Source organism: Monodelphis domestica, chromosome 5 (assembly GCF_027887165.1).
Source record: "Monodelphis domestica isolate mMonDom1 chromosome 5, mMonDom1.pri, whole genome shotgun sequence".
Classification (NCBI taxonomy): Eukaryota; Metazoa; Chordata; class Mammalia; order Didelphimorphia; family Didelphidae; genus Monodelphis; species Monodelphis domestica.
Window position 1 is genome coordinate 225,201,496 of NC_077231.1, and position 26,763 is coordinate 225,228,258.

Below are 26,763 nucleotides of genomic sequence, written 5' to 3' on the forward strand. Positions count from 1 at the left end.
CTTTGATTTTTGGCAAAATTGTAAATTGAAGTTATTTTGAGGGAAAATTATATTGAACTTTAAAAGAGCATTTCCTTATACACAATAGGACACAAAATGAGGATTTTAGATGAAACCTTGAATGTCCATTTCATTCTATTGGCTTTAAATTTTTTTTATTTTTTGTTTTTATTGATGCCTTATGTTTCTTTCATCATTTATGTTTCAGTCATGTCCAACTCTTCATGACCCCCCCCAAAATACTGGAGTAGTTTGCCATTTCCTTCTCCAGCTCATTTTACAGCTCAGGATCTGAGGCAAACAGGTTTAAGAGTTGCCCAAGGCCACACATATCATTTGTTATCTCCATTTTCCCTCTTGCAATTTTCAGGGAACTTCCATATAAGAATATATATATTTTTTAAAAACCTAGGCCATCTGTCTTTAAATCAGTCAGTTCAAATGCTGAAGAGTAATTAAGGCTAAGTAATTGGGGTTAAGTGATTTGCCCTGGGTAACACAGCTAGGATGTATCTGGGGCCAGATTTTATGCCAGGACAGTGAAAGCAAACCTTTTAGGGACCCCATGTCACTCCCCATATCCAGACTGCATGCCTATGCCATGCCCCTTGAATGTGTGCAGTGTCCCACCCACCCCTGCATGTGGGTCCAGGCTTTAAGCTGGCCAAGCCAGGGTAGAGCTCTACAATGAAGGTGGAGAGAAGTCCCAGAGTAGTGCCCCATACCCTCCCCTTGTGTTCCATGATGTAGCCAGCGGCCATGCTCCACCCCCATGTCTGGAGGGAAGCTTGAGTGCCACACACACCCCTCCCTTGTTCAGGATGGACTGAGCTACCAGCTGGCCAGGCCAGGGCAGAATTCTGTGACTATACCTTACCTTCCCCTTGTGCTCAGAGCTAAGGCCAGACTGGGCAGGGGCAGAGCTGTTCAGGTCCAGCCTGAGGAGGAGGCAGGGCTGGGGCCCACCCCCAACCCCAGGCCGGAGCCCTCTCCTATCTTTATTCAAGTACTGTTTGAGTTTTTGTTACTACATTAATTTTTGATGTTTGTAGCTCCATTTTCTTTGGTGTCGTCATTATATATATTGTTTTCTTCACTCTGCATCAGTTTGTGTATATTTTTCCATATATTTCTCTTTATTAATCAAAAACATAATTTCTTATAGCATAGTAATAATACTCCATTACATCCATGAACCACAATTTGTTTCGCTATTCTCCAACCAGAGAGCATTTTTAAATTCCCAATTCAGTAACTTTTTTAGGGTAATTTCATCACACAGAAAATTATGTTGACATAAGTGTGCAATATAATAGCATAAATATAAATTTCCACATCAGCCAAGTCCATAAATGAATGTTTCTTTACATCAAGACCTCCACTTCTGTCAGACAGTGGCATGTTTGATTTTTATTCTTTTATTGATTGATTGATTTAAAGTCATTATTATGGCATAATATTCCATTACATTCATTTACCATAATTTATTTAGCTATTTTCCTACAGAACATCCTCTTAGTTTTACAGGGGGGTTTTTTTGCTACCTTGCAAGGAATTTCTATGAATATTTTGCACATGGAATGGGGTTTAGAACTTGTATTGGTACAGCTAAGTAATGTGTACATTTTAGTAGCTTTTGGGGTTTAATTCCAAATTGCTTTCCAGAACTTATAGCTCCATAAGTAGTAGTATACCTGTTTTTCTGTAGACCCTTCAAAATTTGTCATTTCCCTCTTCTGTCACTTTGACAAGTGGGATAGGTGTGATGATCCTCAGAGTTGCTTTAGTTTTGAACTATATGATTTTAGAGATTTTTTTCTCCATAGATTTACTAATAACTTAGATTTTATTACTCTGAAAGCTGTCTATATCCTTTGACCATTTGTCTACTGTGTAATGATTCTTAGTCTTACAAATTTATATCATTTCCTTATAGCTTGAAGATGAAATGAAATAATAAAATGGATAATATGAATTTTTAAAGGACCCATTTAGGACTGTTTCATGACTTCTTCCAACTCTTCAACAGCATGGGAGTAGGTGTTTGTTGAGAGTAATTTTGAGATGATATAAATGGTCATAGGGACAAGGGAACAAGCAGGAGGCTTGAGGGTAGAAGATAATACTGTATAGTTTTATTGGGAGATTGGAAATGGAGATTCTAGCCCAGCACAAGGATGATGGCTTATAAAAAATAGTAGTAAAGATGTGGAATGATTAGAGGCCATGGTGACAGCCAAGAATAGATTTAGGAGTAATAGAAACAGAACTAGAAATGGATTGGATAAAGTAATGTCAGGGTTCTTGAACATGAAAATAAAAGCTTTTATGCTGGAAAGTCCAAGGTTATGAACATTTGTGTGTATAATAGGTTGAGTAGAGAAGTAGGATTTGGGAAATTGAGGAACTGAGAAGTTGTAGTACATGAGGGAGCAGGAACATATATGTTGAAGTCTCCTAATATGAGGACAAGTGAAGATTTAAGAGGAAGAATGTTCTGTGGATTGGTAAATAATTGCCAATAGAATCTGGATTTAGTGCTACATTGACTATCTCAGGAAGGAGATATTATTGAATAATGATCACAGAGAAAGTTTGAAAGGTGGCAATGGGAAACTAGGCTTATTTTGACCTCCCCCTGGGATCAGTGAGCCCACTGAGGTCAAAGAGATAGAAGGATCTCTCCCCTCTTTTGTATAGCCTATTGAAACTTAAGTATTGATGTTTAGATGTTGAAGCCCCTATTAGTGCTGTCAAAAATAGAGAACAGCAATGTTGACAAATTTGTTTCAGTTTGTGGTAATTTGTTACTATTTCATATTGAGTGCTATTAAGATCTTGTAACCCCCTTAGTTCTGAAGTGAAACATTTTGTACCCTTTCCCAGCTTCCTTTTGTTGTATGAGATCATAAACTCATGGATTTAGAACTATGAAACCCAGATTCAGAGATGTTAAGTAAATTGCTATGTATCTCATAGATTGTGTCTCAAGAAAGATTTGAATGTAGTTTTCCTAACCTAACGCCCAAGTCCAAGGCTTTATCTCATACTGCCTCTTGTGATTCTTTTCATGTTCCACATTTCTCTTTCATGTTATTACACATGGCTTTGTATTCCAACCCTGAGTTGACCTTGGCTGCTCTATCTCCATGTGTAGCAAGATCCAGTGTTGTTGGCGAAGGTACTTTCTGGTACTATGGTACTTACTCTTCTGGCCTCGTTATTGTAATACCTGTTTTAAATCAGTGGAACGTTTACCAGAAATGGTGGTTATTGATTCTAAGTCAGTGTCTTTGTCCTTTCTGTATTTTTTGTCATAAACAACTCAGTATGAATTGGTCAGATTTAAACTATGCAACTTATTTGATTGGTTTTCTTGATACTTTCTTTTACCTTTGTTGATACTGTCTTTAACCCTTTCCCTTACCTAGTAGCATTGAACATGGACCACTGATTCTGATACGGGTTTCCCCATCACTAACTAGTCTTTTCCTTTCTAGTAAGATATAATCATCTTCATTTTTTGTGATAGTGTTCAGTGCTTACCATATCCAGTGTCTTCCATCTCTTCTTTGTATTGATTCACTGGCAGGATAGTGGTGTATCGACAAGGCAGTGGGAGACTGGGAGCTAGGCAGTTACTTGCTCTGGGTCATAGATCTAAGAAGTGTGGGGGCAAGATTTGAACCAGGGACCTCCCATCTCTAAGCCTGGCTCTCATTGAGAAGAAAATAGTTGTTAAATGCATGAAGCTTATTTATAGTTAATAAGTTAATAAACTTCTGTCTCCAAGTCCCCCGGCTCTGACCCCGTGACCCCTCAGCCTGCAGCTCTGTTTGCCAAGCTTTCCTGGGCCTGTCTGGAGAGCCTACTGGAGAGGAAGCAGGCACTATATGAATATGCCCCAAGGCGATACACAGAGAGACTGGCCCAGGAGACTGATTGAGCCCAAAGGAGGAGAAAGCCAGGGGGCAGGCCCCCCCCCCCCCCACACACACACACACACAGGCCAGATGGGTGGGTTGTGTGAAGGGAGGGAAGGGGGCTCCTCAACTTCCCATTAAATTCAGGGTTTTCACTAAAAAAAAAAAACACACTGAAATCTGGCCATATTCCCACCTCTCTTTTTTTATTCAATTTAAAAACGTTCATTTTTTCTCCTTCAAATCTTTGTAAGAAATATGCAAAGTCTTTTTCAGGATACTGTTCACAATTCTTTATGTCCATCTTCATCTTGAAGTTACTGACTCTAGGTTTGTGTTGACTTGGTTGAAAAATGCTGTGAAATTATTCATAGAATTTTTTCCATTTTCATCCTTTGCAGTAGACATTGTCATTGAAATTTCAGCTATCCTCAAAGAGGTCTTTCTGCTTATATTTATTGTGAATACTCTAAGATGAACCAATACAGGACTGGGGATACAAAGATTAAAAGAATTGTGGTTTCCTACAAATAGTTCTTACTCAGTTTTATGCAGAATGAATCCAACTCTGCCAATTTCTTTGTTACTTCTCTAAGAAGCAGCTATGAACCATTGGTCTCCTTTAGTGGCTACTTTGTTTTCTGGTTTCACTTAAGGATAGACTGTAGTGTTAGACATTAATAAAACATATTTTGAGCTTAGAATATATATTATATTATATATTATAAATATATATTATATGACATATAAATATGTTATATTTATAACATTTATATATGTTAGATACTCCAAAAAATTATATTTCTATCATTACACATCCTTTCTATTACTACATAATACTGAAAATGATTTTAATTTGTTTTTCCTTTTTAAATCCTTACTCTCTTTGTCTTAATAACAACCTTATAGGGACAAGAGCCAGGCAAATGGCATTGTGATTTGCCCAGGGTTCACACAGCTAGGATGTGTCTAAGGTCTAAAATTTTCTTAGTTTAACAGGTTGCCATGGCCAAAGAATTTATTATTCAGTGGCCAACCTAAAGAGGCTGCTTAGTAGTTGGTTAAATTGCCCTTATACTGTGGCTGAGACAGGCTGCATATAATTATTTTATACCATTCTGTAACTCCCTATGCAATTGGAGTTTGAATTGTTCCAATATTTAATTAAGTAATAATTTCCCCAGAAAAGGCCATGAATGATGTCTATATGATGCAAAAGATTAATTTGTATAAATCCATTATGTTTCAAAGAATTTCTCAAGTAATTAGTGGATCAGATTGAAATTTCTTCTTGCCTAGATTGAAGAATATGTGGTTTTTTCTTTGTTGTTGTTTTTTTTAATTTGCTCTTGCTAAGTGTAGATCACTAAAAAGCAATTTTTTATAACCATTGTTTTTGTTTTTAAATGTTCCCTAATTTACACTCCTCTGAGAGCCATCCTTTTAATGAAGAATTTTCTTTAATAAAGAAAGGGGGGGTCAGCAAAACTAATCAGTACATTGAAAAAATCTGAAAATACACATAATATTCCATACCCGATATGTAGATATTTTTAATGGTTGTAGTGTCTATTTCAGATAAAAAAAATAGATGTTTGGTTTCTAGATGTAGAGAAGAATGTGGCTTTTTAAATAGACAAAGCAGGTGTTAGATTTAAAATTTTTCAGATGTTTATTATGGATGTTTTTTCTTATAAGAGTACTTTTTAGGATTTTTAAACTTTTATCCAGATCTTTGATTTCCTTGGTGTAGAAGAACTCCTGTTATGGAAACTCAGAAATGAAAAATCTACAGTTTATAGTTACCTGAGGCACTGAGAGGTTAAGTGGCTTGCCTTTGATCCAGTCTTGTTCACATGTCAGAGGCTGCACTGAACTTGGACTTTATTAATAACTAAGCTACTTCTCCACTACTCCATATTCTTACCTCCCTGCCATAACAGTGTTTCAATATAATTGGTATACTTTGTAATTCTATTTATTTTATTTATACATTTAAAAACATTCTTAGAAGGGTTCCCCATTGGCTTCACCAGATTGACAAATGGTTTCTTGATACAAAAATGGCCAAGAACCCCTGGTCTAGAATTTTGATTAGTTGAATCTTATTTTTTTTATGATCTTGATTAGTTATCAAACTGTTACCAAAGAATTAGTCTAAAAGACAATTGGAAGACAAACTATTGTCTGGGTGAGGTAGTCATCCTCCAGGGTCCGAGTTCCACAGCCAAGTGTCCCTCTTCACTCCAAGTCCGAATGGAGAGTGGAGATGAGTGACTTTATTAATTCAACTCACTATTTGAAAGGGTTGGGGAGACAGAAAAAGAACAAAGACAAAGACTCTCCCCAGAGATTAAACTGGGAAATGTAAAGAGGCTGCCATAAAGGGAATGAGTGAAACTTTGCCTACTGATAATTATTTGCTATTGATAAACTGGAATGAGAATGAACTTCCATTATAGGACAAAAGTTATATAACCATCTATTGAAGGGATATTTGGTAATTTGAGTTATTTTACCAACTTAATGTTTTGGGTTTTCTTAAGATGCCTTCTTTTATTTCTTTATCAATCACTGAGCTCTTTCATTTTTTGCAATCTAAGCAGTAGGCTCTGAAATGGCACAGCATTTCTTCATGTATTCATTCAATCATCTGAAAATTTATTGGGAATTTTTGGGAAAGTGATATTTTTGATTTATAGATCTGGAGTCTTTTCTTAATATGTTTAAGGTAATATTGTACATGCAAACCTTCTTTATGTACATTATTTCCAGCCCTGGTTTTTTTGACACAGTATCCTACAGGTGCCACTAGTTTGGGTTTTTTTTGTTTGTTTTGTTTTGTTTTTTAAACCCTTACCTTCCTTGTTGTAATCAATACTGTGTACTGGTTCAAAGACAGAAGAGCAGTAAGGGCTAGGCATAGGGGTCAAGTGACTTGCCCAGGATCACACAGCTGGTAAGTGTCTGAAGTCACATTTGAACATAGGACTTCCTGTTGCTAGGCCTGGCTCTCAATCCATTGAGATACCCAGCCTGCCCCCTTGTGGGGGGTTTTTAAACCCTGACCTGTCTTAAAATCAATACTGTGTATTGTTTCCAAAACGAAGAGCATTTACTTCTGTAAGGGCACAGCGATGGGGTACTTCTTCTCACAGGAATGTTATTGAATGGAATATGGGTAGAACATTACAATTCCAACAGATTTAGAAGTTAGGTTGACTTAATGTTCTTTATATAGAGAGCTACACTAGGTATAAGCATTTGTTGAGACCAAAACTGTTATCAAGAAGCTAAAAACCGGGGGCAGCTGGGTAGCTCAGTGGATTGAGATCCAGGCCTAGAGATGCAGGTCCTAGGTCCTCTGGGGGGGTGGGGGTTGGGGGGGGAGGCCATTTTGCAATTGGAAAACCAGATTGGTGAAGTCATTGTGCAGTAATTTTATTTTGGGCAAATTTCTTTGGGCCTCAATTTCCTCATCTGTAAATTTGAGGTTAGGCTAAATGATCTCTAATGCCCTTACTAGACCTTAATTGAATATTAGCCAATTTTTTAGCTCCATAAGAAAAATAGTATCATCATGCTTTTTTGATCCCAAAATTACATGATTCACTCCACCCAGGAGATCAGGCTCCATATAGCTTGACCAACTTCAAAAAAACACTCAAAAAGGGCAAAAGTTTGTCACCATTGAGGAATTCACTCAAGAGTGTATCACAAGTTCTATATCAGTATCATTGGAATAAATTTACTTAAAGCACTTGTTTGATTTCCAAGTAATTCTTTTTTAGCCTTGATTTATTATAACCTGGAAGGATCTCAGAGAAGGCCTTTAAAGCCAAAATACTTTTTAAAGGAAAGTGTGAACCATCAAGAATATAAAGATAATCTATATTTGCTTTGATTACTGAAACATTCTTTGATATATAGATAGGAGGAATTAGACCTTTATGGTATTATTTCACTAAATAGGTGTGCTATGAGCTCAGAGAATATCAGGTGCCCTAATTTAAGTGTTAATACCCAAATACTCCAAAACTAAGAAACAATTTCTTTTTGATTGTATGCTTTTTTTGTGTGATATTCTTGTTACCCATTTGGACTGCCAGATTGACTGTGATAGCAGGGTACGTTTGTATCTGAAGGTCCATAGAAGTGTTTGAAGTACAAAAGTTGAAAACTACACTGAATTCATAACTATATACACACAAAAAACATTTGGTTGAATTGACAATTAATGATCTCCCAATTTTCTTAATTATAGCATCTTTAAAATTTTTTTTTATTTTTTCCAGTGTCTTAATAGAGTATATACACAAAACATTTCTTCTAAAATTAGTCTTATTTGCTAAAGACTTTTCATTTCCTCTTAATTTCACTTGTTGAGTATGGATGGACAAGTGTTGGTCAAGATGTGTAGCATCTATCAAATATTAAGTCTTTTCAACCATTTTCTACCGTGCATGAACTCAGAAACTGATTTTCTTCCTTCCTAAACTGTTCTAGTATGACACTTAAAAGTCTTACAAGTTTGTCCCCAACCTACTATCTCACAATTCCTCGTTAATTACTCTCTAACATAACCAGACAAATCTACTTCTTTGATGATGTGAGTATGTGATGTCTGTTCTCTCTCACTAGGTACTATGTGTCCTTCAAGACATGGGTTGTATGTTAAATGTCTTTTGGGCCTCCATAATACATGTTTCACATAAGTTGCACTGAGATTTTTATTGATTGATAGTCGTCATTGTAAGCAGCATGGTATGGTAGAAACATATTAAGATCCAGAGTCAAAAAATCTTGAATGCTCAGCTTTTTTTTAGACTGTGTGATGTTGCATAAATCACTTGCCCCTTTAGATTAAAAAAGATATCATTGATCCTTTCCAACTGTAAATCTATATCCTTGAATCTAAATCCTTGAATGAAAACTTATTTTGAGCGAATAGTTCTATTTGCAAACTAGGGATGAATCTTCAACCAACATGTTATATATATGCCATGTGGTATTGTGGTTTGCTGCCCAAACTATGCAGCAAACTGGTAAAAATCTGAGTTTGGGGGGCAGGAATTACAGCAATAATAAGATTTGTTGTGAAGCTAAGTTCTTTAAATCAGTTCTTAAGAGGGTGAGGTGTCTACAAAATTTATACACCTATAATAAATGCTTCTTTATAGAGGAGAAGAAAAATAAGTGATTTACACATCTTTAAGTTAAAGTTCACAAGAAATTAATTTGGTTATAAATGTGGTCATTATATATGACATGAATTTATGTGTAATATCTTCTACACCTTTTCATAAAGTGTGCCTTAAAGTTTTTCCCTTTCTATCCAACTCAAGGCTTGTTGTGTATCAGATTATTTAATAAGGTTATTATGGCTATATCCTTTGTGTAGCTTTTATTTAACAAATTATAAAGATTATCTTATTTCTTGGCCTTCCATTGTAGGGTAAATTTAGAAAAGTAAATGCATTGTACTTCATGATTTTACTAATAGATATACAGGATTTTAAAAAATTTCCTATGAACTTTTTTAGCATTAACATATGACATTTCTTCATACAAAGATGAGAAAGACCTGTGGATAAAAATGAATCTAATATATGTGGTTTAAAAGAGTTTGAGGGGAGAAGGGTTGAATTTCCAGTTCAACCCTGCCCACTTGTCTACATTTACATTTGAACTTCCTTTTCTTTTGTGTTCTTTAAAAATATTAACTTTTTTTAATCCTTTTTTTAAAAGCATCACTTTCATTCTGAAGAGGCAGGGGAGCCATACCTATTGGCTCTTGAAGCAAGAAAGGCCTGCTTCTTCCCATTTCTCTCCCCAATAATTAGCCTTCCCTTCCCTTGTGATGTAAGTATAGTAAGAAAAAGCCACATATTCACCTGATCAGAAAATATATATTCTTTCTCTTCAAATATGCCAACTATGAAAAATACTGAGTTCTCATTTCTTCCATAGTGTATTACTTTTCCCTTCCCTTCCCTTACTAGACCTTGAATTTGTTTTTATTTTCTTTTTGACTCTTGAAAATAGTAGAATTTTGAAGGATTATCATTTTTAGGATGTAAGCATTTCATCATCTGGCACTTTCATATATATATACACACACATATATATTTCTCTTTATTGTGTTTGAGTTTCAGAAATTGTATGCAACTTTTTCCATTAGGAATGTTAAAAAGTCCCCCTTAAGTAGGTCCATCTTTCTCCCCGTAGGATCAATTATATATCATTTTGCAGGGTTAAGTTATTTTTGGTCACAAGTTTTTGTATTTTGCTTTTGGAATACCATGATTATCCAGATTGGAAAAAACAAGGGGATGAAGTGCTCTTATGGTTCAGAATATATGTTGTTAACACCAGTAGTCATAGATAGAATTGGTCCGTTAGTAATATCTCTTGCACAAACAAGATATATGAACAATGAACTGGACACAACTGAATACGACGAGAAGTATAGGCTGTAGTATCTTAGAAAAACTTGATGCTTTTAATGACCCACAGGCCCATGTTTTTAATTATACTATTCTTCCAGTGAGTGATATTGTATGTCTTCAGGTCAAAAAATGCCATATTCTCTGAAGAAGTGGCATATAACCCAGAGAGAAATAGATACTTGATGGGCATTGTACCATATGGTCATTGAAAGAGATACATGAAAAGAGGCATAAAGTATATCAGAAAATGCATTTTGGGGGCAGGGGGAGTCAAGAGACCTCCAGAAGGCTCCCAGAATGTGTAAGATGGTTTTCTCCCTTGCCTGTTACTTCTAGAAGCTTTGTGGTGGAGAGACTCAAAGGGAAAAAGGTTGAATGCTATGAAAAGGTGGGCTACAGCCTGCACCACTGAAGTGGAAGTTTATATGTTTGAGAACATAGGACCATTGAATTATTATGAAAATATTGGTGATAGTCCTTTTATTAACATGTGACTTGGTATTTGGCAAAAATTGGTTCTGTCCTTGTGCCACAATGTAATATTCTGGTTTTATTGTATTATTTCAATAATTTTCCAGTTCCCCAACTCTAAAATGGTTAAATTTGAAGTGGAGGAAGAGAAATGCTCAGATGAAGTTGTAAAATTAAATATTATAGTCTTCATAAGAGAAGCACTAAAATAGAGAAAACAATTCTTTTTTTCTTTTTTTTAATATGTGTTAATATTTATTTGATCATTTCCAAGCATTATTCATTAAAGACAAAGATCATTTTCTTTTCCTCCCCCCACCCCCCATAGCTGACGCGTGATTCCACTGGGTATCACATGTGTTCTTGATTCAAACCCATTGCCTTGTTAGTATTTGCATTAGAGTGTTCATTTAGAGTCTTTCCTCTGTCATGTCCCCTCAACCGCTGTAGTTGGGCAGTTGCTTTTCCTCGGTGTTTCTACTCCCACAGTTTGTCCTCTGGTTATGAATAGTGGTTTTTCTCCTAGATCCCTGCAGATTGTTCCAGGGACATGACACCGCCACTAATGGAGAAGCCCATTACATTCGATTATACCACAGTGTATTAGTCTCTGTGTACAATGTTCTCCTGGTTCTGCTCCTCTCACTCTGCATCACTTCCTGGAAGTTGTTCCAGTCTCCATGGAATTCCTCCACTTTATTATTCCTTTTAGCACAATAGTATTCCATCACCACATATACCACAATTTGCTCAGCCATTCCCCAATTGATGGGCATCCTCTTGTTTTCCAATTTTGGGCCACCACAAAGAGCGCAGCTATGAATATTCTTGTACAAGTCTTTTTGTCCATTATCTCTTTGGGGTACAAACCCAGCAGTGCTATGGCTGGATCAAAGGGCAGATAGTCTTTTATCACCCTTTGGGCATAGTTCCAAATTCCCCTCCAGAATGACTGGATCAATTCACAACTCCACCAGCAATGAATTAATGTCCCCACTTTGCCACATCCCCTCCAGCATTCATTACTTTCCTTTGCTGTTATGTTAGCCAATCTGCTAGGTGTGAGGTGATACCTCAGAGTTGTTTTGATTTGCATCTCTCTGATTATAAGAGATGTAGAACACTTCTTCATGTGCTTATTGAGAAAACAATTCTGAGATTTAAAAAACACAAGTGTGGAACAATACTCATAGCTATATATGTGTATACTCTTCATTTATCAACATAAAATTACCCTGACCTAACCCTGAGGTGTTTTATGATATTGTTGTTAATTCATTATAACTAAACAATACCATTTTGTTGTAAAACTTTGTTATAACATTATTTGGTCAGTCTATAAGTCCAAACACAAATTGTCAAAGAGTATTCTAGGGAACTAACTGTCCCCGGTAATGTTTTGCCTCTTGTGTTTTTGCAGAGCCAATTAATAACAAGCAGGGCAGGCATGTTTGTATTATCAGTGCATAGAGAATATGTAACAAGTGAAACTGAAATTTATACATGCTGTTATAAGATCAAAGAAGTTAGAGCTGGGAAAGATTTTAGTCAGCCTCTTTTTCTTCTTTTAGAGGTGACTCACAGTGTAACTTGCCTAAAGTCACATGGCAAGATTGTGGTGCAGTCAGAACTTGAAATAATACCCACAGAATGCTACGACACTTGCAGTCATTTCTTTTAAATAGACTATCAGACCTTGATACTCTTTTCTCCTTTATAATTTGAATAAATCTCCTTAAGGTAAGCTCCTTGGGCAGCTAGGTGGCACAGTGAATAGAGCACTGGGCTTAAAACCAGGAAGATTCATCTTGCTGAGTTCATATCTGACCTCAGACCCTTACTGTGACCCGGGACAGGCCGTGAAACCTTGTTTGCTTCAGTTCCTCATCTGCAAAATGAGCTGAAGAAAGAAATGGAAAACTACTCCCAAAATGGGGTCACAAAGAGTTGGAGACAACTGAAATGACTTTTTAACAACACCACCTTTGAGATATAAGTATAGTTCTTGTCTAAGGTCTCATTTTTTGTTCTCTTATTTCTATTAGTCTATGAATTCTTTTTTTTTAATTGCTCATAGAAACAATTTTTGACAAGATAATTTTTTGTGACTCATGTCTCCTAGTGTTCTCCTGGTTCTGTTTGCTTCACTTTGCATCAGTGCTTATAAGTCTTTCCTGGTTTTTCTGAATTTATCTTGTTCATTATTTCTTATAGTGGAGTTCTTTTATTTCTATCATAGTCTTAACATGGTTGACACTTCCCTATCTATCAAAAGCATGGTCCCTTGGCAATATCAGTTATTTCTTCTTTACCAAAATGTAGTTTCACTATTGAAAAACCAGAATTAACCTGTAAGATTGGTATTTCAGCTAATGGCAAGAAGCATATTTGGGAATCCTTTTAGTTGGCTTCAGTGAGTAAAGTCCATGTTGACAATTTTTTACTTTTTGCTTGTGATACGTTTGAATATAAACATTGCTGTTAGAAATATGACAAGCAATATACTTTATTTTTCTTCACTTTACACTTAATATTGAAGTGTAACATTCCTCTAAGCTCCGGTAATTTCTTTTTAATTGTCTTCCTTAAAAATCTAAATAATCTGAATATCTAATGATAGACTATCAGTTCCTAGAATAACTGTTAGGTGCCCATTATTAAAATGTTGGCTTTCCTAGGCATTTCAGAAACCTTCTCCTGATTGCCTGCCTTTTGACCTTTCGTTGTTAATGAGTGATGTTGGTCAGTAGAAAAATTTTAAAACTGAAACTAGAATTGTATAGTGGAAAAGATGCAGTAAGATTCAGGAGAAATAATTTTAGGCCTAGTTCTGTCATTAAGTAGCTTATATCCAGTAAATTACTTCTTCTGCCCAGCAGAGTTTTTAAAAAATATTTTTCCCCCAATTTTTAACCTTTGTATTTTTTTAAATGTTAATCCTTTTCCTCTTTCCTGAGCTGTCAAGCTATCTGATATTTTACATGTGCAATAACTTAAAACATTTTTCTATATTCATCATTTTGAGGAAGAGAACTCAAGCAAAAGAAAATGGAGAAAGAAAAATATAGTATGTTTTGATTTGTATTCAGACTCCTATCAGTTCTTTCTTTGTAAGTGAGTGGCATTTTTCATCATGAGCCCTTAGGGACTGTCTTGGATCACTGTATTACTAATAGCAAAGTCATTCACAATTGTTCATCAAAAAATATTGCTGTTACTCTATACAATGTTCTCCTTGTTCTGCTAACTACATCAGTTCATGTACATCTTTCCAGGTTTTTCTGACATTATCTTACTGCTCTTAAAGCCACAATATTTATCCATTACAATCATATGTCAGGACTTGTTCAGCCATTCTTTTATTGATAGCCATCCCATCAATTTCCAATTCTTTGCTATCACAAAAAGAGCTGTCATAAATATTTTTATACAAATACGTGTTTCCCCCCCCCTCCCCCAATCCCCTTTTAAATCTCTTGGGAATACAGACCTTGTAGTGGTATTGCTGAGTCAAAGGGTATGTACAGTTTTAAAGCCCTTTGGGTATAGTTCCATATTTCTCTCCAGAATGGTTGTATCAGTTCACAACTCTACCAATAGTGCATTAGTGTCCCAATTTTCCCTCACACTCCCTCTAATCATTTTCTTTTTCTGTAATAGCCAGTCTGCTAGATGTGGTACCTCAAGGTTGTTTTCATTTGCATTTCTTTCATCAAGAGTAATTTAGAGCATTTTTTATGTGACTATAGATAACCTTGATTTCTTTATCTGAAATTTCTGAGTTTGTATCCATTGACCATTTATATATGACTCATTCTTATAAATTTTAGCAATTCTCCATATATTTGAGAAATGATGACCAGCAGTTTTAAGGATTTGGTTCTTCTGACTTTTTAATCATAAACTTCTATTAGGTCTTAAAATGTGATTCTGATTTACTGATGTTACTTGCTAGCTGTTTACAATTGTAAGTACAGGAAGTCCTCAGTTTGTGTTCCAAACATTTTTTTTTTTAATTAACCAGCTGTTTGGAAATCAGATATGTTTTCACTTAGCAACTATGTTAAAAATGGTGATGAGATTCCCAGGCCAGCTTACAAATAATATTTTCAGCTTTCTAAAACAGCTGAAAATATTATGGTTTTTAAAAATGAAAACAAGGAAATAGTTTTGTATTAATGGACAAGATAGAGCAACAGTAAACTTATATATAGATCATTTAGGCTAAAACTTTATCTCCAAAAAGATTTACACAATGTAGTTTGACTATGAGATGAACGAGAGCACGAGCTAGAAGGGACCTTATAGGTTATTTAGGTTAATTTTTAAAGGTATAAACTAAGCCCCACAAAAGTTAAATGATTTGCCTAAAGTTGCATTGGTGACAGAGCCCGGTATTCAAATTCAGATCCTCCAAGTCCAGTAATTTTTCCACAGCAAAATACTGCTATGTGGGGAAACTTTCTATCAGTTTTAGCTTTCCAGAAGTGAAATGGGTTAGCTTGGGAAAACATGGATTTCCAAAGACTGCAGTTCACATAGAGGCTGAATGGTTAGTTGGCAAGAATGTGTTAAATGGAATTTCTGTTCAGGTATGAGGAGTTAGATCTTTTACAGTTCAGGTCATATCATCTTAGGTCCTTTCATGTAAAAGGATATTGTATTTTTAAATGATGTTGAACTTTACCTTAAAAATTCTCAATCACAAAGCTCACTACATCAATAGTCATCAATAACCTACCACCCTAGTTCTTTCTTGAACTCTTTTTCCCCCTTCTGCCATTAAAATTATATGGCATATATGACTGTATCTAATTTTATTTCTGTGTATTGCACATCTTCAATAGGATATCCTTAAAACACTTAAGACCTACACATATTTTTAATGGTCTCGTGGCATAGTAGAAGAAATATGTGATTTGTGTCTATGTTCAAATCCTGTATCTGTCAGTTACTATTTGTGTGACATTGAGCAATTCTAGTGAATCTCTTTAATTTTGCCATTTAGATTGGGAAATTATAAATTCCAAAATTTTAGTAGTTAATGACAATCTCTAAATCCAAGGATCCTATGGTTACTTGAATATTTGTTAGTGACTATGTGCATTTAAATTGAAAATTATCTTGATAAAAATAAATTGAAGCTATTTTAATGTTTATGGGCTCTTTCAAGTTGAATATGTATAGCATAAGCTATATAAAATATACGCTACCTTCAGAAGTCAAAGGGTAGTGCTGCAACACTGTTGAAAATCCTTCTCAACTATCTACAATATCAGTGAATGAACACAATTTGTAATAGAAATATATTTATTTACGTCTTATACAAACAGACTATACAATATAGTGATTCATTTTAAGATGTATGGAAGACTCCCAAGACAAACACAGGATCTATATGAACACAACTACAAAACACTTTCCACACAACTAAAACTAGACTTGAACAATTGGAAGAACATTAACTGCTCATGGGTAGGACGAGCCAATATAATAAAAATGACCATCCTACCCAAACTCATCTATCTATTTAGTGCCATACCAATGGAACTTCCAAAAAATTTTTTTACTGATTTAGAAAAAACCATAACAAAGTTCATTTGGAAGAATAAAAGATCAAGGATATCCAGGGAAATAATGAAAAAAAAAATACAAAGGAAGGGGGTCTTGCAGTCCCAGATCTCAGACTATATTACAAAGCAGCGGTCATCAAAACAATTTGGTACTGGCTAAGAGACAGAAAGGAGGATCAGTGGAATAGACTGGGGGCAAGCAACCTCAGCAAGACAGTATATGACAAACCCAAAGATTCTAGCTTTTGGGACAAAAATCCACTATTTCATAAAAACTGCTGGGAAAATTGGAGGACAGTGTGGGAAAGATTAGGCTTAGATCAACACCTCACACCCTACACCAAGATAAATTCAAAATGGATGAATGACTTGAACATAAAGAAGGAAACTATAAGAAAATTAGGCGAACACAGAATAGTATACATGTCAGACCTTTGGGAAGGGAAATACTTCAAAACCAAGCAAGAATTAGAAAGAGTTACAAAATGCAAAATAAATAATCTGGATTACATCAAATTAAAAAGTTTTTGTACAAACAAAACCAATGTAACCAAAATCAGAAGGGTAGCAACAAATTGGGAAACAATCTTCATAAAAACCTCTGACAAAGGTTTAATTACTCATATTTATAATGAGCTAAATCAATTGTACAAAAAATCAAGCCATTCTCCAATTGACAAATGGGCAAGGGACATGAACAGGCAGTTCTCAGCCAAAGAAATCGAAACTATTAATAAGCACATGAAAAAGTGCTCTACATCTCTTATAATCAGAGAGATGCAAATCAAAACAACTCTGAGGTATCACCTCACACCTAGCAGATTGCCTAACATGACAGCTATGCAAAGTAATGAATGCTGGAGGGGTTGTGGCAAAGTGGGGACATTAATTCATTGCTGGTGGAGTTGTGAATTGATCCAACCATTCTGGAGGGCAATTTGGAACTATGTCCAAAGGGCGATAAAAGACCCTTTGATCCAGCCATAGCACTGCTGGGTTTGTACCCCAAAGAGATAATGAACAAAAAGACTTGTACAAAAATATTCATAGCTGCGCTCTTTGTGGTGGCCAAAAATTGGAAAATGAGGGGATGCCCTTCAATTGGGGAATGGCTGAACAAATTGTGGTATATGTTGGTGATGGAATACTATTGTGCTAAAAGGAATAATAAAGTGGAGGAATTCCATGGAGAATGGAACGACCTCCAGGAAGTGATGCAGAGCGAAAGGAGCAGAACCAGGAAAACATTATACACAGAGACTGATACATTGTGGTACAATCGAAGGTGATGGACTTCTCCATTAGTATCAATGCAATTTCCCTGAACAATCTGCAGGGATCTAAAAAAAAAATACTACCCACAAGCAGAGGACAAACTGTGGGAGTAAAAACACCGATGAAAAGCAACTGCTTGACTACAGGGTTGGAGGAGATAAGACTGAGGAGAGACTCTAAATGAACACTATAATGCAAATTCCAACAACAGGGAAATGGGTTCCAGTCAAGAACACATGTGATAACCAGTGGAATCATGCCTCGGCTATGGGAGAGGGAAAGGCGGGAGGGGGGGGGAGGAAAAGAAAACGATCTTTGTTTCCAGTGAATAATGTATGAAAACGAACAAATAAAATAATGTTTAAATTAAAAAAAAAAAAAGATGTATGGAAGACATTTAGGTGGTTTGTTGTTATTTTAAACCCTTACCTTTGATCTTATTGATTTCAAGGCAGAAGAGTGGCAAGGGCTAGGCAATGGGGGTTAATGACTTGCCCAGGGGTCATATAGCTAGACTTGAACCCAGGACCTCTCATCTCTGGTTTTGATGGCAGCTAAAGTATCAAACTTTATTTCACTTAATGACTTACTTGTTTTATTCTAAAATAGAATAGCTAGTTACAGTTTTGAAGCACTTGTCTTCAAGTAGCTATATTATGATCATAATAGAATTGTGAACACGTACACAAATATTTCCATTAATGTACATTAGTAGGTGCTGCTCTAGAAGACTAAACATTTTTAACATTACATATCATCCCTGTGCTGCTCATTTTTCCCTCTTAGAATATTTGGTGATAGAATCTATAATGTAATAATTTTGATTAAATCTTTTTTTCCCTTCAGGTTTGCTTGGAAGACAACCTCATTCCTCGCACTTAAAGAACAACTCTTCTGAACTGCTGTTCTGAATTTGGAATGATACTGCATATGTTCATCTGATGGAGGATTAGCTAGATCTCAAAGAAAACATTGCTCACTGGAAGACGTCACAATATACAAAAATGTCATCCAACAGGAGTCAGAATCCACATGGACTAAAGCAGATTGGTCTCGACCAGATTTGGGATGATCTCAGAGCTGGAATTCAACAGGTTTATACCAGACAAAGTATGGCAAAGTCCAGATACATGGAACTCTACACGTATCCTAATATCTTTAAACTTGAGTTTAAATTGAACCCAGCATTTTTTTATATCACAAGAGAATTTTGAACAATTATTTTTTAATTGCACTTACTCTTTCTTAACAGTGTGCTAAACATATACATAAACCTATAGAAGTAAGATAGGTTCTGTCCTCCAGGAGCTTACATTCTGTTGGGATATGAGTAAATACAGGATATTATACTGTAGGGAAAGGCAGAAGTGACAGCAGAATGTCACTAACTCTTGAGAGAATCAGAAAAGACCACTTGAAGAAATTATTTGAGTTGAACCCAAATTAAATTTATCTTTTCATTCTTTATCCTGTACATTAATAGTGTTTAGAACTTCTCAATGCCTTTAAAAATTATGATTTTGTTTAATTAGTTAAATTTTAAAACGAATTGACCTTGTCATTTGTAAAGAACATCTTAAAATGAAGAATGTTTTCTTAATACTGTATCATGGGTAAAATTTGTGGGGGATAGGTCAACTAAGTAGCCTCTGCAATGGATACAAAGTTGTATGAAAGGAGATGAGATTTATATTCCTAGAATATTTTAAGCATTTAATATGTGTTTTCATTTCAAAAAGTATTGGTTGAATGTCTTTTAAGATGACATGCACCAAGAATTTCCATTAAATTAGTAAAAAGATGAAAATAAGTTAAACTTTCTTAAAATGTGAATTACTACTGCTTTATAATAGGAGGTTACATCAGAAGTTGTTAGATGGGGTTAGTAGAGTTATTATGCTAAACCTATTGTGTACATAGATAAAGGATTCCCAACACTGCTTTTATAATATATGTGAATATCTGTTTATCTCTTTTAGAGCTTTGAAAAAATTAATTTAATTAACATTTCCTGTATGCCTATGCTCATACACACACAAATGCATAAATGTAAGAGATTGATTGCATGGTTTAGTGGTTAGAAAACTGGCCTTAGAGCCGAGAAGACCTAAGTTCCAGTTGCATCTTTTAGATGTGCTGGCTCTGTAACCCTGGTGTTAGTTTTCGGTAACTTAAGACTTGCAAGAAGATGCTGACTTTCTTTGGTAGAAGAAATTTCCTTATCTAGGAGCTCTTTTTACTCATGGAATCACAGGTTTGTATCCTATCTCCTAAATGTGCAATACAGAACTTTTAAGATAATTTTTTGTAAAATGGTAGCATGATGTATTTCCTAAAAGCCTGTGGTTCTTTGGTATAGCTTGTGAAGAATAGAGGTGATCATGAAACCCTCCTCCTAAGTGATCTGTATAAAAAAGTAGAATCTAGACTATATTGCCATTAGATCAGACTTTTAACTCCAAACACTCTTTAAGGATATTATTGAGAAGAGTAGTGGTCTTTTATGATGAAACTTCATACATAGTGCTCAGTTAATTAAGTCTGCCATTCTATAGATAAGTTATCTTAAATTGGACTGATAACAGTTTAGTAGTAACTTATCTAAATGAATATTTTCCTCTTCAAAGCATCAACATTTCCAGATATAATTGATTTTAGAGATTTTTTTTTTTAAAGGAGAATTGAGCAGTCAAGTCCAAGTGGTAATACCAGCTACCAAGATTAAGAACCCAGTTCTCTTAGTGCAAAACTGCTCTGTTTTACCATACTGTTGTCATCTTGGAGGTTTAACATTTGCCCACTAATGCTGTTGTGACCCAAAATATTTTTGGAATCATTCCCTTCAAATTATCTTCAGAACTAAAATTGTGTTATTTTAAATATATAACTCGTAACATCTTCATTTTGATGTTGGTTATCATTTTTGGCAACTGCCACAAATTAGTTTGTGTTACCAAACCATTTTCTGATTTTAAAAAGTGTCCCATAAGAAATATTCTTTGAGTAGTCATGATAAAGAAATCAAGTTTTTAGACCCTTTTGCATTTAAAGCCTTATCAGTAGATGCCATGAAATTACTTGTTTGTGAATGTTGTCATTGATGTCAGAGAAAATAGGTGGTCTCAGGAATAGTAATTTTTAGTTTCTTTTTTTTTTTTTACAAGATCATATTGGAAATACCATGTTTACTCTTTCCCCATAAAACATTGTTTTCCCCCAGCTTCGAATTATCAGAACAGATATAAAATGAGTAAAACAAAAGTGTTTACTCACAATGCCATTTGCTTTCAAACTTTTCCTGATCACATTTTCTTTCAGAATGAGTATTTAACTTTTTACTATCATTTTGCCATTAATCACATATATGAACCAAATCCCTTAAATTTTCAACATTTTGATGCATCTTTTCACAGTTTAACTGGTTCCATGTATCATTTTCCCTTTATTTAAAAAACCACAAACCACCTTTTTTTTGTAAGACATATTCTTGGTCTTGATATTATTTTATTCCTATTTGTTTCTTTTAACATATTATTTTGCATAGATATATAATCTCAGCGATTTTTTTTTTACTCCTGATAATGGTCACTCATCTTTATTCTGATGAGAAACAATTGTTTTCACAATGTCTTGAATGTAGTATGCAATTTAACATAGGTTGAATACTTATCTGGATTTGAAAGTATTGTTGTTGGAAGTTGAAATATGATAAACCATACCCCCCAGACTGAACATTCCTCTTCTGCTTCTATCAGCCTGAAAATATATTATATAGTTTATTAGAAAGTGAAGAGGGCAGCTGGGTAGCTCAGTGGATTGAGAACCAGCCCTAGAGACGGGACGTCCTAGGTTCAAATCTGGCCTCAGACACTTCCCAGTTGTGTGATCCTGGGCAAGTCACTTGACCCCCATTGCCTAGCCCTTACCACTCTTCTGCCTTGGAGCCAATACACAGCAGTATTGACTCCAAGACGGAAGGTAAGGGTTAAAAAAAAGTGAAGAATTTTGTTAGTTTTTATTTAAACCTGATAATTGTAAAATTTGTAGACTAAGAAAAATGCTAAATTCAGCATAATACCACATACCTAAAAACAGCTAAGTTGACAGCTAGAAGGACCTGGGTTCAGTTGTGGCCTTGGTCCAGCCACTTAACCCTGATGTCTTGCCCTTACTATTCTCCTGACTTTTTAGATAGAAGGTAATAGTTTAAAAAAAAAAACAGCATAAATCACTTTGTGGCAAAATTCATCTGGCTAGCAAAATATTTACTTCTTAAAAAGAGGTGAGGGGGAAAGTTGGTAGAAAAGATTACAACTGTAGTCTGTAAAGGATGTGCTTAGTATTTTGCTCTTTTTTTACAGTATTTTTGTGCCCTAATACATAGCCAATTTATGTAAAATAACCATCCAGTGCTAAGAAATATATATTTTTTATTGTTTACTTTCTTGGGGGTTTTTTTGAGCTCCAAATTCTTTCCATGCCTTCAACTCCTCCCCTAGCTATTGAGAAGACAAGCAATATATCTTTATATTTTTATATATATATAAACTTTATATAGTATCCATGTTACCAAATAAAATAAAAATTTTTAATTATTTCAATTTACATTCTGTTCATCTATTATCTCATCATGATCCTTCAGAATGGTTTTGGATCATTGTGTTGATCAGAATGGTTAAGTTTTCGGTGCAGTTAATTATCATTACTGCTTTCCCAATTCTGCTCACTTCACTTTGCCTCAGTTCATAGAAATCTTTCTAGATTTTTCTGACACTATCTTTGAGAAATGCATTCTTTTGCAGTCTCATGAAGAAGACATTATAAATCTCTTAGATCTAGTTTCTTTAACATTCATACAATTCTGCATTTTCTCTTTTGTTTTAACTTTGTTACTTACCCAAAATAAAGAGAGAGCCATTGGAGCCTCATGTTATTATTATTATATGTAATTCAGCTAATTTTTCCTTTATGAATTTAGATGCTTAAAGCATTTAGAGCTTATGAGTTTAATGTTAGTATTGATTTGTTGTCAGTAGGGCTTTTAGTATTAATGTAGTTTCCATATATGTCTTATGTTGTGAATGAAGGTTTTTTCTGTTAGCATGATTGCATCTCCTGTTTGGTTTATTTTTTTTTTTAAGCCAATGAATAATAAAAAGTTTTCCATCATCTCACTTTTATTCTGTTTATGTCTTTATTTTTTTAGGTATGTTTCTTGTAAGCCACAAATTGTGGGGTTTGTGTTTTCCTATCCAATCTTTTGTGGGGTTTTTTTGGACTTTTTTTAACCTTTACCTTCTATTTTAGAGTCAATATTAAGTATTCAGTTTTAAGACAGAAAAGCAATAAGGGCTAGGTAACTTAGGCAAAATTATTTGCCCAGGGTCCCACATCTAGGAAGTATCTGAGGTAAGAGTTGAACTCATGTTCTCTCCACTCCAGGCCTGGCTCTCTGTCCACTGAGTCACCTTGCTGTCCCTATTGAATTGTTAGAGCTGTTATGTATGAGAATTGTGTTAAGAGAATTAAAATTTTATTTGCCTCTATTTTTTTAAAGTTTTTTAAAGATTTTTTTGTTTTCTGAATTATAATCTTTCCCTTCTTACTTTTTTTAAAGAAATCATTTTTTAAAGTTTTAGTTTAATCTACTTTAAGGCAATCCTGTATCTTCCTTTCACATTCAAACCCCTTGTTCCCTTTTCCTTTCTCCTATTTTTGCTGAACTTACTCATTCCTTTCTTTTCTTTTAATCTAATTCTTTCCCTTCTTACCCCCCTTTCCACCTGGATTAGCCAAGTAAAATCCCTTTGTTGGGTTTTCTCCTTCAAAGTTGTATTTCTTTTCTTAGTTTATTTTTCTTTACTTTTTACTTATGATCCCGATATCTAATTATGCCTTATTTATTCTCTGTATTCCTTGTGAAATAAGTTTTTAAGATATGTATTCCATTTTCTGTCTTATTATAGAGATTTTGCACCTCCCTGCTGTTTCTGTTGTAACTATTCTTTAAAAAGGAGGATAAAATATTGTCTCATGATAGAAATTTTCGTGTGCAGTTCATAAATTACCCCTGCCTTTCCCTCTTTTCTTTTTTTCTATTTGTCATCCAATTGCCCCTCTGTATATAAGCCCTCCCCACTGTAAATGGTGGTCATGTGACCCCAGGGATTTAGATTACCCTTCTGAGTTAGGATGCTCTTCCTGAAAGCACAACATTGTCAGAGTTAGTATAAGTTTTTCTAAGACACCAAATCTCAGCAACTTATACCCAAGGTCCTCATCTCCCATTACAGAATATCTCTCCGTTTATGATAGCTTTCTTCAGGGAGATGTTTTCTTCTCTATCAAACCACCACTGCATTAAGTTTTCCTATATTTTTTTCCCTTCTGTGATCTTTTGTAGTCTCATTCAATTTCCTTATATTCTTGTGCTTGTTCTCTGACTCCTTTTCCTTCGATGGCTATTTCCCCTAACCAGTTTGGCTTTCCCCCATGTTAGGCAGTTCACTTTTCACTAGTCTCAGTCTCAGGTTCAAGTGAATTTTTTGGAGGCAAAATTGTCCTCACCTGAATGTCATCCCCTTTCTTCAAGTCCACACAAAAGCTGGCACCCTGCCCCAATTTCCTTTCTTGCTTAATTTTCTAGCTGAGCTATGCTGCTTTCCCAGGTAGAGTGAATTTTTTGCTTTCCTGTAACTCCATCTCTTATCATACAGAGTAAGGTGGGAACTTGTTGCCATGGAATGGTAGAACAAGAACAGAAATGGTGTAATGTAAGAGACAATTAACTGGCAGAAACTTTAACAGCAGAAAGGAATTTGATGGTTGGATCCCAAAGTTTGAGCCTATGAATCCAATTGTGCCATTCAGCCCAAGTCTGGTCCTTAACAGAGGAGGGGTTCCTAAGTAAATGCACGTATCAGGAATTAGCCTTCCTAACCTGTGAGGCTTTTGTCTCTGTATTTCTATAAGTTCTAAGATCTTTTCACTATAGAAAGGGCCTTCTTTTAGTGTTCTCTTCCATGGCATTGATGCCAATAGAACATTAGTTATTCATTGCCCATGCCACATTAGCAGCTCCACTTATTTTCTGGTCATAGATAGTAAAAAGCAAAAACCTCTTTCCATTTGTCTTCTGTTTCTCATCTATGCTTGGAATAACTTTAGAACAGGACTGATTTTTCTTTTGTACTTATTGTTTTAAACCTATGTGCAATAAATGAGAAGAGCTAGGATGTCTACACATGAGATTTTGTGGGACTCAGTTAAGGGGGGGGGGGACGGATTTTGAAAGAGTTAGAGAATCTTCATTTAGTATCAGAAAACTTGTTCAGTTCTTCCACTTACTAATGTAGCAAAATGGCAATAAAACTATTTCTTGGTCCACCTTCTCAGCCTTGTTGAGAGATAAATAAATGAAGATAATAATGAGATAACAAATGAGATAATCAAATCCTTTTAAAACCAGAAAGCACTTTTGTGAACATTCTTCAAGTACCACTGCAGCACTCTTGCCCATCTTTTGTTCTTGCTATTTGAGCAGGTTGCTGCTTCTAAGTTTCTCTGATGAAATCTTCTCTATTTCTTGTGTATAGTATGTTGCAGTTTGCTTTTCCTTACCTTGTCATATAGGTCAGAATACAGAGTTGGAGTCATGAAGACCTGGGTATAAATCTAGCCTCTGGACACTTAACTAGCTGTGTGACCCTGGCCAAGTCATAATCTCTGAATCATCAGTAAAATAAGTGTTGCATTCCCTGATCCCTAAGTTCCCATGTATTCTCTGAATGTGACCATGTGATCATTCCACTGAAAATGCTCTTTGTGAAGTTAGTAAGGGTTTTTTTAATTGCCAACTCTAAAATATTTTTCATAATGCTCATTTCTTTTGTCTTCTTGGCAGCTTTTGACACTGTTGATTAACCTTTGCATCTTCTTGCTCTTAACTCCTTTTTTGTGTTCTTTAAAATCCAGCCACTCTGTTTATTTGCAGTTCTTCAAGCCAGGACACTTGATTCTCTTAGTCTGCTGCTTGTGGCTGCAATGCTTTTCTTTCTTCATCCCACTTTCTTGGGTTCCTTTCTGCTTGAATTCCTCAGAATAGAAGCCATATTTTTTGCCTCTCCTTGTATCTCCTGAACTTAACACAATGCCTAGAGCATTATTATTTGATCGTTTTTCAGTTGTCTGATTCTTCTTGATCCCCTTTGAGGTTCTTGGCAAAAATCCTGGAGTGGATTGCCGTTTCCTTCTCTAGCTATTTTTGCAGGTGAGGAAATTGAGGCAACTATTAAGTCTCTGACACCACATTTGAACTCAGGAAAATGAAGGGTGAGTCTTCTTATTCTGGGCCCAGCACTATCCACTGTACCACCTAGCCGCCCTTCTTAGAACATAGGAAGCACTTAGTAAATTGAGTACTAACTGGCCTATTCATCAAAATCTTGATTCTTAAGAATTTCTAGTGTTCTATGATTAATAATTTTATTACATGAATAAAAGTCCATTTATGTTTAAATAATAGGTGTTTTTGTCAGTCATCATCTTTAAGTTATTAAGAATACTATGCAGTTTGCCAAATTTAAACCATTCCATTCTCTTCTGTACTCAGCTCATTTATCAGCATGCCTTTTCAGGTTACATGTGCTGAATGTGATACTTTACTGATATTTGGCACCAATGCAGAGGATACCATTTTTATAACGAAAAAAAATTATTTCTATATTATATTTCCATATTGTTATTTTTGTTAAGTGTCTAATTTTTTAAAACCAAAATCCCACAACATATACCTAAATAAACAAGTGACAAATTATGTTTTTATCTACATTCTTATTCCAACAGTGGATAGAATTCTTCATAAGTCCCTTAGAATTATTCTGGATCATTATATTGCTGTCAGTCGCATTTGATCATTCCACATTCCACAATATTGCTGTTAATATTCTCTTAGTTCTGCGTATTTTACTCTGCATCAGTTCTTGTAGGTTTTTTCAGCTCCTTCTGAAATCCTTAAAGCACAATAGTATTCCATCACCATCATATACCACAATTTGTTCAGCCATTTGCCAA

General features: G+C 35.1%; 1 protein-coding gene across 6 annotated transcripts in view; it reads left to right on the forward strand.

Annotated features, from left to right (window-relative positions):
* Positions 1–26,763, forward strand: part of CUL1 (cullin 1) — a 106,323-nt gene that overhangs the window by 25,084 nt on the left and 54,476 nt on the right. For all 6 annotated transcript variants that reach the window (XM_007504520.2, XM_007504519.3, XM_007504518.3 and 3 more), the window contains exon 2: positions 18,538–18,835. In XM_007504520.2, coding sequence (XP_007504582.2) covers positions 18,696–18,835 — 140 coding nt within the window. In that variant the 5' untranslated portion in view covers positions 18,538–18,695. The remainder of the gene's footprint in view (positions 1–18,537; positions 18,836–26,763) is intronic.